Source organism: Kogia breviceps, chromosome 4, assembly GCF_026419965.1.
Source record: "Kogia breviceps isolate mKogBre1 chromosome 4, mKogBre1 haplotype 1, whole genome shotgun sequence".
Classification (NCBI taxonomy): Eukaryota; Metazoa; Chordata; class Mammalia; order Artiodactyla; family Physeteridae; genus Kogia; species Kogia breviceps.
In genome coordinates this window covers 175731785-175746847 of record NC_081313.1, presented here as the reverse complement: position 1 = coordinate 175746847, position 15063 = coordinate 175731785, and the positions used below count along the sequence as shown (strand labels likewise).

General features: G+C 55.8%; 2 protein-coding genes across 4 annotated transcripts; one reads left to right on the top strand and one right to left on the bottom strand.

Annotated features, from left to right (window-relative positions):
* Window positions 1–595: 595 nt before the first annotated feature.
* Window positions 596–5783, top strand: SHFL (shiftless antiviral inhibitor of ribosomal frameshifting). Of its 2 annotated transcripts, none has more exons than XM_059059833.2 (8): window positions 596–1058; window positions 1525–1648; window positions 1834–1883; window positions 3252–3290; window positions 3417–3566; window positions 4046–4149; window positions 4293–4447; window positions 5019–5783. In XM_059059833.2, exons 1-8 carry the CDS (start codon window positions 1038–1040, stop codon window positions 5234–5236), a joined length of 861 nt encoding a protein of 286 aa, XP_058915816.1. In that variant the 5' UTR covers window positions 596–1037; the 3' UTR covers window positions 5237–5783. The 2 variants fall into 2 exon arrangements, with proteins under 2 accessions (XP_058915816.1, XP_066888940.1); XM_067032839.1 differs by having other exon boundaries at window positions 633–1058; window positions 1505–1648.
* On the bottom strand, window positions 5223–14137 carry ANGPTL6 (angiopoietin like 6). Of its 2 annotated transcripts, XM_067032838.1 has the most exons (6): window positions 14074–14137; window positions 8304–8886; window positions 7314–7491; window positions 6570–6757; window positions 6220–6490; window positions 5223–5715 (listed from the first exon to the last, which is right to left on the bottom strand). In XM_067032838.1, the coding sequence occupies exons 2-6, from the start codon at window positions 8877–8879 to the stop codon at window positions 5525–5527; spliced, it is 1404 nt and encodes a 467-aa protein (XP_066888939.1). In that variant the 5' UTR covers window positions 8880–8886; window positions 14074–14137; the 3' UTR covers window positions 5223–5524. The 2 variants fall into 2 exon arrangements, with proteins under 2 accessions (XP_066888939.1, XP_058915823.1); XM_059059840.2 differs by lacking the exon at window positions 14074–14137 and having other exon boundaries at window positions 8304–8928.
* Between the last annotated feature and the right edge of the window lie 926 nt (window positions 14138–15063).

The window sequence follows — 15063 nt, the reverse complement described above, 5'->3', positions numbered from 1 at the left end:
AAGCCCTGATCTAAAGCGCTAGACTCTCTTGATTCTGGGGGTTTTGCACGGCCAGCTGCTTCCTTCCCCCACTCCGTTCTTCACCTGCTGAGACTTCACACTTCCAGGACTCCTCCAAGAAGACATTTCTGATGCGGCCAGGCTGGGCCAGAGCCCCTCCCCCCTTGCTGGGTTAAAACTGTCCTGCCCCCACCCCCGGGTTCTCAACCTTCCCTTTTACAGTGCAAATCCCCTGGAACCCCTAGACATCCCGATTCTGCAGGACGGCTAGGGACCAGGAATCAGTATGTGTAGCAAGCATCTCCTCCTTCCCGCCAACTGCCTGCCCCTTCATATTTTGCACATAGTAGGTGGCCCAGGGACTAGTTGAATGTCTACAGCATGCCGGGAGCTACTAAGTGCTCTACCCGGGGACTCGAATCCTGGCACACGCGCGCGGGCACACACACACACATAGACACACACCCCAAGATGTAGCCACTATCATCATCCCCATCTTACAGAGGAGTAAACTGAGGTTCAGAGAGGGGACGTGGCGAGGTAAGAGGCTCAAAGCGAGAAAGGGGTCCAGGTCCTAATTAGCGCCTGATTCCTTGGGGAGGGGAGGGGACAGAGCGATGGACTGGGGGAGCGCGAGCTAGCGGGGGCCGGGAGACACACCGCGGCCTTCAGATGCGGCCCCGCCCCCACGAGGGACGTGAAGACGCGGACCCCGCGCAGCGTGGGGACATGTGACCGACTGCAGAGGCCGCGCCGCCCCCCCCCGCCCGAGGTCTGCGCGCTCCGCCGCAGGGTGCAGATCGGGGGCGCCCGCCTGGGTTTGGGGCGCAAGAGCAGAGGTGGAGCCAGGGCGGAGCCAGCGCGCCCCGTCCCCCGCGTTTCCAATCGAAAGCGAAACGGAGGGCTGGAAAGGAAGGGCGGAACCGGCCTGGAGGCCCCGCCCCCTGCCCTAAGAGGAAGCTGGATAGACGGGCGCGCCCAGGTAGGGGGGCGCTGGGCGCCCAGTGCGGACCCTCGCGGGGACCTGCGCCGCCACCATGTCTCAGGAAGGTGTGGAGGTAGGAGAAGGCTACAACTGGGCCGGGGGCCCGCGAGAGATGCTGGGGAGGAGCCGGGGGCGCGGAGAGGGCTTCGCAGTTCCTGGGGACTCCATCCGAAACCTAGACCTTTCCCCGGGCTGGCACTCGTCTCCCTCAGAAAGGAGAGTGACCGCCACATGCCCCAGAGCGAAATGCGTCCTCCTCGAGGAAAAGCGGGGGCTGCTGGGTCAAGGGTCAGAGGCCAGGGGTTACCTGGCCGGCCTCCTCCCTTAGCCTGGGATGTTCGCCTTAGTCCGCTCCCTCCCCCAGTGCCCTGGGGACTTTGGCTTTTTCCAGGAAATGCAGTAGAGGGATGGGGGGGGGGTACGGTGCGGAGGCTAAAACCAAGGGTCAAGTTCAGGCCGTGAAAAAGGATGCCTAGGGCTGGGGGAGGGGCAATCGCGCCTCTCCTTCTTCCATCGGAGCCCCTCACTCCCCACCCCAGCTGGAGAAGAGCGTCCGGCGCCTCCGGGAGAAGTTTCATGGGAAGGTATCCCCCAGGAAGGCGGGGACTCTGATGAGGAAATTTGGCAGCGACCATACCGGAGTGGGGCGCTCCATCGTGTACGGTGAGCTGGCAGGGGGTCCTCACTGCAGGGGGTTCCGCTGGGGAGCGGGGGAGGGGGTGTGGTCTCCGCTGAGGGTAGGAAGAGGCGATGAGATCATCTCTGGGGGGTGGTCTGTATCGGGTTCGGGCCCTGAAACTCCCACAAGATCTTTCAAAGGCCTTTCACTTACACTCTCTCCCCACCAGGGGTAAAGCAGAAAGATGGACAGGAACTGAGTAATGACCTGGATGCCCAGGTAAACTGCGCCCTCCCCTCAAAGGACGTGGTAAGGGGAGGGAGAACAGAAGGGTCAGGCTCATCCATGGCGAGCCCCCTCTGTGCCTTGTCAGTCCACAACTCATGGTCTAGCCTCATTCACTTATGCACCTCTCAGTCGTGTATCTGGCCAGGGAGCCTGCAAACAGTAGATGCTCATTACATGCTGACTATATTAAATGGAAGAGAGAGACAAGAAACTAAGCAGTGAAACGAATCACGATTGTCATTATAGAGGAGCCAGAGAGATCAGGGAAAGCTTCCTGGAGGAGGTGGTACCAAGTTCTTCAAGACTAAGGAGGAGTGATCTCTGGGAAGGGGAGGGGTTGGAGAGGGTCTTCCTGGAAGAGGGGGTGGCATAACACAAGGAACACACAGACAGGCTGGGTTGAGCAGGAGATCAGAGAGGAGAGAAGGGCAGGGGAGCCCATGTGAATGAATGAATGAATGAATGAATGAATGAAAGGCTTTGCATGGCCACTTTGTCCCTTAGATGGCTTTGGTGGCTGGTGTACTGGTTGGCCTGCCTGAAAGACCCAGCACAGAGTTGTTAAAGAGCATAATAAAGTATGTATTATACCCTTAACATTTATATATTTACAGTTATACATATAATGAGTATGATAAAAATAGCAGAGTTTCATTGATTGAGCACTTTCCCTGCGGCAGGAATTTTACCTGTTGACTTATTTCATTGCCACAGGTCCTGTGAGACAGGTCCTATTACTTATCATGTTCATTTTACAGATGCGAAAATTGAGACACAGGGTGATGAAGTCACTCACCAGGTTCATGCTGAATGCAGGTGGCAGCTGGGATTTGAACCCAGGCCACCAAGAGTCAGAATCTGGGCTCTTAGATGTCCCTCATTAGGAGGAGTGGCTTGGCCACACCCCCACAGCTGGAAGTGATGAAGCCAGGGTTTCAACCTGCATCTATCTGAATCCAGAGCTCAAGCACTTAACCTAAAGCAGCATGGCCTCAAAGAGGTGACCTGTCTGTCACAATGCCAGCAAGTGTGTGGCATTCATCGGCAGGAAGGGAGCGTGGGGTCCAGCCTGTTCCGCCATGCTCACTCAGGCAAGCCCTCTCCCGGCTCTGGGCCTCAGTTTCCCCATCTGAGCAATGGGGATGACAGGTGTGCCCACCTCCCAGGGTTGCTCTAAGGACAACTGAGGTCACACATCCTGCCCTGGGGAAGTGTATGCTGCTCAATCAACTCCTCCTGAGTTAGGGACACTCCACTCTTACGTGGGGCCAGAACCCTGCCTCCCCGTGCAGAAGCCTGGCCCCCAGAAAAGAGGCGTGAACCACATCTCCAGTTTCTGCCCCTGGTGTTTCTACCCAGGACCCCCCAGAGGACATGAAGCAGGACCGGGACATCCAGGTGAGTCCAGGATGTGGGACAGGGAGGTAAGCAGGGAGGACATTCATGGTGTTCATAGGTGAGGAGGAGGGACATTGTAGGGGCAGGAAGGGGAGAAGAGGGCTGACCACCCCCTCCATTCTGCAGGCCGTGGCGACCTCGCTCCTGCCACTAACAGAAGCCAACCTACGCATGTTCCAACGTGCCCAGGAAGACCTCATCCCTGCCGTGGACCGGCAGTTCGCCTGCTCCTCCTGTGACCATGTCTGGTGGCGCCGCGTGCCCCAGCGGAAGGAGGTGATAACCCAACCTCTGACCTTGGTTCTGTCCTGGCTCCACTCCAAAGCCCCACTCTCAGTGTCCAAACCTCTGACCCAAGAACATCAGCCTCTGAGAGCCCAACCCCGGACCTGCAACCTCAGAGATCAACCCCAATCTCAGACCCTAACCCCAACGCACTGAGCTGGACTTTTCAACTTGACATTCAACTTGAGAAGCTCAACTCTTATCCCGGAACCTGACCTCTGACTACACAGTTTGCCAGCTACCACAGAAATCAAACCTGACCCCCAAACCACAACCCCAAATCTGGCTTCTGAACCCCCTGACCAGTGGTATGCTTCTGGTAAATGCCTAATAACCGGCTCTCGTGGGGCGGAGGCACCCCCAGATTTACAGTGTTTGCCAATTTCCATAGTGTAAATCTTCTCGCTCTGGCTAACATCAGGCTATCACTGCTCACCTCTGACAGCAAGCCTGCTGCTCTCTCCGCCCAGGTGTCCAGATGCAGGAAATGCCGGAAGCGCTACGAGCCAGTGCCCCAGGAAAAGATGTGGGGCGTGGCTGAGTTCCACTGCCCGAAATGTCGGCACAACTTTCGGTGAGGGCTTCTGGTGAGGGCGCTGACCCCACCCCCCCACCCCCCATCCTCGGCCCTGCCCCACCCCAGCCCTGCCCCTCCCTGCCCTGGCCCCACCCTGGCCCAGCTGGCCCTTGGACCCTCACGGCCCTGCTCGCCCCTAGGGGCTGGGCACAGATGGGGTCCCGGTCCCCCTGCTACGGGTGCGGCTACCCCGTGTATCCGACACGGATCCTCCCTCCACGCTGGGACCGGGACACAGATCGCCGCAGCACCCACACCCACTCCTGCTCGGCTGAGGACTGCTACAATCGGCGAGGTGAGGGCCTGGTGCGTCCCCATGGCCTACCCCCCACCCCACCCACTCCAGGCAGTGTACCTGGCCTTGACTGACTCCTGGGACATACACTTCTGAGGCTTTCAGAACCAAGGTCTCTGCCTGCTTCTTCCACATACCTCCTACGGCCTCAGTCTCGGAGGCCTTTTCATCTCTCACTGTAACGGCCCCTCCTTCCACATCTTCCACGGTCCTCCAGCCTCCTTACCTCCAGGTCACTCAGGACCCCTGCCCCTCCTAACACCCACCTCCCATGGCGTCAACCATCTTCCATGTTTCCTCGCATAAAGTTCTGTGGTTTCACTCTGGTGGCCCACACCCCAGTGTCCTGTGGACTCTGCCCCTGTGGTCTCTGTGTTCTTGACTCCTGTTCTGTCCTCTGTAGTCTCAGGTGATGCCCATTTCCCTGGGTCTCCTGTGGCTTCAACATCTGTGACTTTCACCTCTGAATTTCCTGTAGCTCTGGCCCCAGAGCCTGTGGCCTCAGCCCCTCCCCTCCCCAGAGCTCCCCGTGGCCTCAAGCCCCAGGACCTCAGAACCTCTCCCTCCCCAGAGCCCCACGTGCCTGGGACGTCCTGCGCACACCCCAAGAGTCGGATGCAGAACCACCTGCCCAAAGTCCTGCACCCCAGCAACCTCCACATCAGCAGTGGCTCCACTGTGGCCACCTGCCTGAGCCAGGGGGGCCTCCTGGAAGACCTCGACAACCTCATTCTGGAGGACCTGAAGGAGGAGGAAGAGGAGGAGGAGGAGGGCAGGCAAGGGGAGTGACCCCTGCCAGGTGCAGATGCAAACCAGACACGGTCTGTGGATATTTTGTGTTGTTATAAAATATGAGCTCAAATGGAGATCTAAATGCCCTTGGGAAGCCGTCTGGGTCCAAGATATTGGCAGGGGGATTCCTGGGTGCTGTTTTCAGGGTCCTGGGGAGCAGATCCACAACGAGAAGAGGTCTGTGGGACACAGCCCACACTGAGTCACAAAGGAGGTGTGGCCAGGACAACTTGGGCTCCTGCTGACACACATCCCCTGTGACCTGGGGGACAGATGAACAGATGGTCACAGCCTCAGGGGCCTGATCAGCATGGCAGCCTTCTTGAGAGAGTAAGCCCCACCACGAAACTCGGCCCAATAAACGCCGTCCTGGTAACGGCTACGGTAGTGGCCACCACGATGCCACACACCATTGAGGTTGGAGTGGGCACAGGCATGGTACCACCAGCCTCCCCGCTGGTACAGGGCACAGTTACCTGAGGGAAGAGAGAATCCATGTCTTCTCACCAGAATAAAAGCCTCTACCAGCACCTCACTAGTACAAGGCTTTTGCCAGGCATCCTCTGTCCCCATACTTTCTTCAGAGTAATAGCCTTAATTCCTTCCTTATCCCCTTACCAAAGTACAAGTCACATTTTCTCCACCCTTTCTGCAAACTAGGAGCTTTACCTCTCATTCCTTTATCAGGGAAAACAACCTTCTCTACTTCCTTTCTAGAATAAGAGTCCTAGCTCTCATAGCTCCCCCTATTCCCCCCCTATCCCCCTACTACCTTTCACAAAGGCAGGAATCCTCTTACTGCCTCATCACAGAATGAACCTGGACTCTGCACCCCCTCACCAGAATAAGAGTCCTGTCCTCCACTCTCTTGTTTATCCTGATCCTTACCAGAGGGAAGTCTTACCCCACCCCCTTTCATTTCCTCACTAACAGTCTCCTACTCCCTCCCCCGCCCCACCACCAGAATAAGAGCTCTTTACCAGAATAGGAGTCTTGGTCCCTATCCACAGTGCTGAAAGGCTTGTCATTGTGCCAGGATAGAGAGTCTCCAGCATCTCCATGGTAATGGCCAAGCCGTAGGCGGTAGTGGTCACTCTCAGGCTCCAGGGAAAAACCATCATAGTGGGCACGTGCCCCACGGCCTCCCCAGTCCTCAAGGAGCACCAGTAGCTCATGGTCCCCATGGCTGGTCAGCTGATGCACAGGTTCAAGGCCCAGCCAGTATTCCCCATCAGGTTGCCCAAAGCCCGCCTGGCAGGGCAGGAAAGTCAGGGAGTCAGAAGCAGGTCCCCTTCCCCTGCCCAGCCTTGCCCCAGCCACCTGTGCCCACCTTGTAGTGCTGCCAGGTAGTGAAGAAGTTGACGGAGCCATCTTGCCGCCTCTGGATCACAGTCCAGCCTCCACCCTCCAGCTGTTGTTCACACCATGCTGACATCACATGCCGGCCCACTCGTAGCTCATACACTCCGCTCCGTCCATGGCCTGCCTGGCGGGCCTCTGCACAATCCCGCCATGGGCCTACGGGCACAGGGATATGGGACAGGCACAACCTGGACAAGTCAACCCTTTACTGGAGTAAAAGTCCTGATTCTCACTGGTCCCCTTACCAGAACAGTCGAACTGCCTCTCCTATCCCCTCTCCAGAATAAGAGCCCCAATACCCCTTTTCTTACCTAAATAAGACTCTAAGTCATTCTTCTCTCACTAGAGCAAATGTGGAGCCTGGGATTCTTAAATTCTCCTTCTATGGTCTCCTCATCAGAATAGAGGTCTTGAACATGGCCCTCTGGATTCGCTCAAATTCTCACCAAAGTAGCAGTACTGAGTCCCCTGACCTCTTGTCAAAGTAAGAGTCCCTCTCCTTATTTTCACTCCATAGTAAGAATTTTGGTCTTTATCAAAGTAAGAGCCATATCTCCCTGTTCCATTATCAGAATAAAAGCATCATTTCCTCCAGTCCCCCCAGCATGAGAGGAATCTGGCATTAAAGTCCTGACTCATATTTCCCTCTATTCATGCTGCACTGGGAATCTCCTGGCTCCTCACACCCCCAACAGCCCTGCCCTTGTCTTACCTGCTGGCTTGGTAGAGACAGCAGGGTGCCCTGAGGGCACAGGAGAGGCCAAGGGCCCCTGCTGTCTCAGGGTCTGGTCTCTCTGGGATTCTGGGGATGAGTTTAGCCTCCTGCTGGTGTCATTGGTGCCGCCTACCAGACTGACTGGAACCACAGGCACCAGGGGCGGTGGCAGGACCTGGGGTAACCAAGAGAGTTAGATGTGATTGCACTAACCCTTAGCCCAGGGCGCTCTGGGCTCGTAAATCTCCTAGCACCCAGATGGGAAGTGATAGCAGGGGCATGTATTGAGCCTCCCAAGCCTAACTCTAGTAGTCGAGAAGAGACAGAGCTGGGCCTGAACTCCTGCTCTGGTGTTAATAGCTTAACCGATATGTGCCGCCAAACTTTTCTGTGAAGTAGGGATAATATGAGTACATCCAATATTGAGTATTAACTTACTGAATCCTCCCAACAACCCTGTAAGTTAGGTACTGTCACAAAGCAACAATTGCTTATTCAAACCCTAGGGCGAGACATAATCCAGAATTTAGAATAATAAGGAGTTAGAAACAGTAATACAGGGTCTACCTTTATATTACCTAACACCTCCAACGAGGTCTTTGGTCTTTATCCACATATTAATATGCTTGATTATAGGATCCTATGCGTATTCATATTAGGTAGATAAGTAAAGACTTTAAGTAACTACCAGTTGCGTTTTGACCCAAATGAGTTACTGGGGAAGAGGTAGGGGTCCGTTTTTGGAGCTTTTTGTATTTCGGAACTGAGAATCATGGGGTTGGGACTTCCCTAGCGGTCCAGTGGTTAAGATTCGGTGCTTCCACTGCAGGGGGCACTGGTTCGATCCCTGGTCGGGGAACGAAGATCCCGCATGCCCCGCAGTGCGGCCAAAAAAAAAAAATAGCATGGGGTTTCAGGAGGCCCATCTACTGAAGATGCTCGCAAGAAGTGGCTGCTATTTGGGGAGGGGGATAGTTTCAGAGTTACCTGCTGCTGCTCTCCCGCACTCCCCGGACACAGGCGTTCCAGGCGGGAGATGAGGCCACTTTGCTGGCTGACCAGCTGTGCCAGCTCGCGGAACTTTACGTCCAGCTGGTGGAAGCGGGCGGCGGCCCGCTGCGCCTCGGCCGAGGCGTTCAGCACGCGCTCCCCAAGCAGCGCCAGCGCGGCGGCAGGCTCCGCCCCCAGGCCTAGCCCCGCCCCCGGGCCCGCCTCGTGCTGCAGCTGCGCGCGCAGCTGGCCCAGGCGTGCGCTCAGGCCACGGCTCTCCTTGCGCAGCGCACGCACCTCGCCGGCTACAGCGCCGTCGGCCGTCGCCAGCCGCTGAAGTTCGCGCAGCATCTCCTCGTGGCGGCCCACTCGCACGCGCAGCGCCGCCACGTCGCTGACGTTCACGGCCTCCGGAGTCGGGCGCGGAGCCGCCGGCCCGCTCCAGCACACGGCGCCTGTGAACTTCTGCGGGGGCAGCACGAAGGTGTAGGTGCAGCGCGGGGCGGCTGCGCGCGTCCACCAAGCGTCCAGCAAGAGCAGCAGCTGCATCGTGAGCAGCCGGGGTGCTGACATGGCGGACCTGCAGGCAGAGGATGAACGGGAAGGAGGGGGCCCCGGAACCCAGGCTCGACCCCTGACTCTCAAGCTGGGCCAAACCTATCTGGTCCCACGCGGGAATACACATGTGTACACCTGCGTAGATCAGGGTCCACACACGCCCGCCTCCATCCCTTTCCCTGCCCCGAGGCTGGAGATACTCCAATAGAATCCAGCTCTGGCCTCGCTACTGAGTTCCAGGCGCCCTGCGGGTCAGTATGTCTCGTCCATTCATTCAGCAAGCATTCCCTGAGTGCTTAGTGTGTGCTGGCCTCAGTTCTACGCGCTGGGAATACAGTTGGGAACAAAACACAAAAATCTCTGCCCTGGTGAGCAAGGACCAAATAAACTTAGAATTAATAGAGTGCATTAGACAGCCCTAGGTACTAAAGATAAACGGTACTTTTAGTAAAAGACAGAGGAGAATTCCCTGGGTGTCCAGTGGTTAAGACTCCCAGCTTCCATTGTTCGATCCCTAGTCTGGGAACTAAGATCCCTCTACCTGCACGGCGCGGCCAAAGAAACAAACAACAAGTACAAAAAACAAAACAAAACAGTAAAAGAGATATGGGGATATGTGCAGGGGCAATTTGAGAGGAGGGAAGACCTGGAAGAGGTGACAGTTTTGAACAAAGACTTGAAAGAGATGAGGGAGGAAACCATGGGGGTATCTGGGAGAAAAGAGGTCCCTGGCAGGGGGGAACAGAAAGTACAAAGGCCCTGAGCTTGGACCATGCCTGATGTATTAAAGGAACCTGGAGGAGACTGGAGCAGAAGCCATGGGAAAACAGGTGGCGAGGGTGAGGGGAGATGAGGGGAAAGTCTCACTAACTCAGTCTAGTAGCGGACACCCTATTTCCCAGGTCCTCAGACCAAAACTCCAGAGTCATCCATGTCTCTTCATGGCAGATGGAACCCATCAGCCAGGCCTGTCAGCTCTTGTGTTTAGACCCTGAATTCCTCCACATTCCCCCCCATTCTCACTCCCTCCCATGATCCCAGCTCAAGACACCATCTGGATTTCCTTAGAGCAGCTGCCTGCCAAGTCTCCAGGCTTCCATCCTCAGCCTCTGCTCTGTTTCTCCCACAGTGGCCAGAGGATACCCGTGAACACCCAAGTCAGGTCACGTCCCTCCTCTGCTCAGGACCTCTGTGGCTTCCTCCTTACTCTGAGGGAAAGCCCAAGTCCTCGCTGCAGCCCACAAGGCCCTGCATGCTCTGTCTAGCCCCCTCCCTGCCCTCCCCTCCTCCCATTCACCCTCCCACCCACCGCACTCACTCCGCTCAGGCACCCTGGCCTGGCTGTTCCTCAAACACACAAGGGACCCTCCAGCCTCAGAGCCTTTGCACTTGCTGTTTCCACAGCCTGGAATATTCTTCCCTGAATTTATCACAGCTCCCTGTCTCTCCTTATTTGGGTCTCAGCTCAGCTGTCTCCTCAGAAGCCCTCTTTTGAGGGACTTCCCTGGTGGCACAGTGGTTAAGAATCCGCCTGCCAATGCAGCGGACACGGGTTCGACCTCTGGTCCGGGAAGATCCCACATGCCTCAGAGCAACGAAGCGCCCGTGTGCCACAGCTACTGAGCCTGCGCTCTAGAGCCCGCGAGCCACAACTACTGAGCCTGCGTGCCACACTACTGAAGGCCATGCGCCTGGAGCCCGTGCTCTGCAACAGAAGAAGCCACTGCAATGAGAAGCCCGCGCACAGAAACGAAGAGTAGCCCCTGCTCACCGCAACTAGATAAAGCCCGCGTGCAAAGACGACCCAACACAGCCAAAAATAATTTTTTTTAAAAAGCCCTCTTTGGCTACCCCATTTAGAGTTGCCCCTGCTTGGGCACGCCCTAGCACAGTCCGTCTATTTCCTTTTAGCATTTATCACTCTGCAATTGCCTTGTTTGTTTGCCATTGTTTATGATCTGAATTCCTCCACCAAAACATCAGCTCCCAGAGGCTGAGCCTGGGTTTTGTTCACTGCTCTGTCTGCAGCGCCTAAAACAGTGCCAGGTGTCACACACACCCCGCAACACCCACATGCCCCAGGTCTGCCCACATGCCCCGCCCCCACCAGGTGTTCCCTGGCTCCCACAGGTGAGCTTATACAGGTGTTCTCGCTCAACAGTGTATACTTGTGGCCACCAACCCACGGCCCTGCAGGATCCACACGCGGGCCTCCATTGTCTTCATTCCTGGGGTTCACACACTAGCAGGCTGTCTGATGGGGAAACACATCCCTCCCACGTGCACATGCCAACATTAAGAAAATGTTCCACATGTCCACATGCTGGCCCTGTCCACGCCAAGATCCACCATATCCAAACCCACACATCCTGGTGGCCACACAGGAGCATGTCCTGCAGGCTTCACTGTCACACACATTGCCTTGTTCACACACTCTACAAACATTCCTTGAGCACCTGTTGTGTGTCAAGAGCTGTTCCAGGAGATGGGGACACAGCTGTGACCAACACAGACAAAACCCCTGCCCTCGTGGAGCAGGTTGGGAAAACAGATGGTGGGTAGGCCAGAAGTAGAAAAACAGGGAAGGTGGTGGGAGACCTGGGCTGGGGGGGGGGCATTTTAAATAGAGGAGTCAGACCTTACTGAGAAGATGACACTTGAGTGAAGACCTGAAGGAAGAGAGAGAAAGGGAAGAGCATTCAAGCAGAGGGAACAGCAAGTGCAAAGGCCCTGAGGTGGAACCTTATTTGATATGCCCAAGGAATAGCAGGAAGCCTGTAAGGCTGCAACAGAATGCGTGAGGGGGAGAGCAGGAGGAAGTGAGGACAAGGAGGTGATGGGGGAAAAGTGTGCAGGGCCTTGTGAGCCTTGAGGAGGATTGGGGGTTTTACTCTGAGTCATGTGGGAACCATGGAGGGTTCTGTGCTGGAGAAAGGCATATTCACTACTGTACTCACACCCCAAGCACTAGCTACCAAGGGCAGAGCAGGGTCCTCTCATTGCTGCCCCCCACCCGAAGACATCAGGCCCTCCACAGCAGGGATGGACCAAACCCGTTGGAACTACAGTGTGTGTGACATCCACTGCCTTCCAGGATCTCAGCCTGGGGTAAAGAGGAGGTCTGGGGAGTCCCCCAGCCAAGCCAAGGCCCGGGTTTCCCAACAGACAGATTCAGCCTTCACCTGCCCTCCCACCCTCCTGTGCTCTCACCTCTCACGACCGAGACCCTGAGTTCAGCAAGGCCCGCGGCAGACACAAGAAGTCCGAGGAGGAGCTGAGGGTCCAGCAGGGCCTCTGAACTGGAGAAGGGGAGAGGCTGGTGGGAGAGCAGGAGGGAGGAGGCTTGGTAACCACCCAGAGCCTGGGACTAAAGTGGTGATGCTGAGCCCAGGAGCTCCAACTGTAAATATTTAGCATTCCCTGTGTGAGAACTGAGGCAGAATTGCCAGACCCTCCTGCCCAGGCCACCAGAGCCTGATAACACAGTTCAGTGCCCTGGACGTTCCCCCCACAGCAGAGCACAGAGCGTGGGAGGCTGCAGGCCCAGGGAGGCTGGGTGGATCCCAGCCTCAGACATAGACAGACAGACACAGACACACAGACGCGCGCGCATGCGCGCGCACACACACACACACACACACACACCACAGAGAGCAACAGTAGCGAATATCAGCAGTACCTGCTGCCTGTCAGGCATGACTCTAAACTCTACATTTTTTTTAAACTCTACATTTTGTATCTCATTTAATCCTAGCAACCAGAGCTGGTTTCTGTATGTAGCCACATTTTACAGCAGAGAATGGAGCCTCAGAGAGGGTGAGCAACTTGCCTGTGGTCACACAGCCAAAGAAAGGATCGGCAATGAGATTCGGCACAGGTAACATGGCTCCAGGACTCACACACATATATCACAACAGTCACACACACACCTCTGTGTGTGCACATAACAGTAGAACACAAAGACACACACGGATACCCAATGAGACATACAAAGCAGCAAAGATAGACAGATGGAATCTGTGTGTGTATGTGTATGTGTGTGTGTCCGTGGATTTTCCCGGCACAGACAGTTACAACAACATAACTGGAGGGAATTCCCTGGGGAGTCCAGTGGTTAGGACTCAGCACTTTCACTGCTGGGGCCCAGTTTCAATCCCTAGTCTGGGGACTAAGATCCCACAAGCCGCACGGTGCAATCAAAAAAAAAGAGAGAGAGACACACAACTGGAAATAGCACAGATTTGGGAAGCAACTGTGTGTTCAAAATGTGGTCACAGGACTTCCCTGCTGGTGCAGTGGTTAAGAATCCACCTGCCAATGCAGGAGACATGGGTTCGAGCCCTGGTCCGGGAAGATCCCACATACCGCAGAGCAACTAAGCCCGTGCACCACAACTAGTGAGCCTGCGCTCTAGAGCCCTCGAGCCACAGCTACTGATCCCACGTGCCACAACTACTGAAGCCCGTGAGCCTAGAGCCCACACTCCACAGAAAGAGAAGCCACCGCAATGAGAAGCCCGCACACCGCAGCAAAGAGTAGCTCCCACTCGCTGCAACTAGAGAAAGCCTGCATGCAGCAACGAAGACCCAACGCAGCCAAAAATTAATTAATTAATTAATTAAAATAATAATAATAATCCACCTGCCAGTGCAGGGGACACAGGTTCAATCCCTGCTCCAGGAAGATCCCACATGCCGTGGATCTACTAAGCCCGTGCGCCACAACTACTAAAGTCTGTGCACCTAGAGCCCGTGCTCCACAACAAAGAGAAGCCACCACCATGAGAAGCCCGCGAAACCCAACAAAGAGTGGCCCCCGCTCGCCGCAACTAGAGAAAGACCACACGCAGCAACGAAGACGCAACGCAGCCAAAAATAAATTAATTAATTAAAACAACAACAACAACAAAAACTAAAAACTAAATGCGGTCACACACCACGACTTAAAGGAAAATACCGCGTGGGCTGAGCGTGTCTGTAAATCTGCATCAGGCACGTACACACCCAGGTACACGTGGTCACACACTGGCAAGCGCAGAGACACAAACCAGGCACACGGCGAGCCCCTGATACCCGCCCACAGCCCAGCGCAAGTTTCCATTTATCTCCCACACACACTGTCACATCCTCACACAGGTCAGGTCCTTCAGGGCCGAAAACAGACAGAAGTAACCCACACAATCATGTCTCTGAGGAACAAAGTGACTCACGTAGAGCCCCCACCAGGCTAGAGTCTCCGACTTGTAAGAAGGCCTCCCGGACTAGCAGTCTCCTCCCAGTTCCTACAGTCCTGAACTCGTAACCGGAGTGGCCTCCCGGGCTGAAGGAGGAAATGGTCGTCCCAGATCTGAGAGAGGCTGCCAGGCTGGGCTCCCGGCCTGGGCTGGCGCCCCCCCCCCACGCTGGGCCCCCTCCAGCTTCCCCCACTGGCAGCAGAGAGAGAAGAAACCTCATAAGTCAAGGAGAGGGGATGACAGGAGGGAGAAAGAGTCAAAGAGACAGAGAAGGAGAAACGTCTGGGAGATCAGGAGAGAGATGGGAGATGGGGATAGAGATGAGAAGAGAGAAATGGGGATAGGGACAGAGAGAGAGAGAGGAGAAAGATGGAAACTTACGGATGATGAAGGAGACAATTTTTGACAAGTTCAAAGCTGGGGAGAGGGAGACAGAGACAGGGAGAAGACAGGGATGGGGACGGGGAGACAGAAGGGGGCAGAGGAGAAAAAATTGGAGTGGGGAGACAGATAGGAGAGAGGAGGCAAAGGGTGGGGAGACAAATGGGGGAGGGGAGACAGATGGGGGAAGGAAACAGATGTAACAGGGAGAGAGATGTTGGGGGATCTCTTCCCCCCACCCGAAGGTTCTGGGGAAGAAGCCAGAGGGCTGAGGCCAAGGCTGGGGCTTTGAGCGGAAACTGGGAGGGGGTGAATTATTCACGAAGCTCCCGCCTTGCTCTGAATTTCCCGAAGGTGATGTGGAATTTCCATCCCTCAGCCCGTCCGCAGACAGGGCCCCCGCGGGGGACAGCCGGTCCTCAGGAGCTGGGGCCCAAATGAGTAACTGCCAAGGTGCTATCCCCTTTTCAGGCCCCCAAGTGCCTGGCGCTAGTGTGCCAAGTACTGTGCATACATCCTCTCTCTTACTTCGCGGGTCAGAGAGGAAATGATGATCATCCTCACTTTGGGATACTCTAGGAGCCT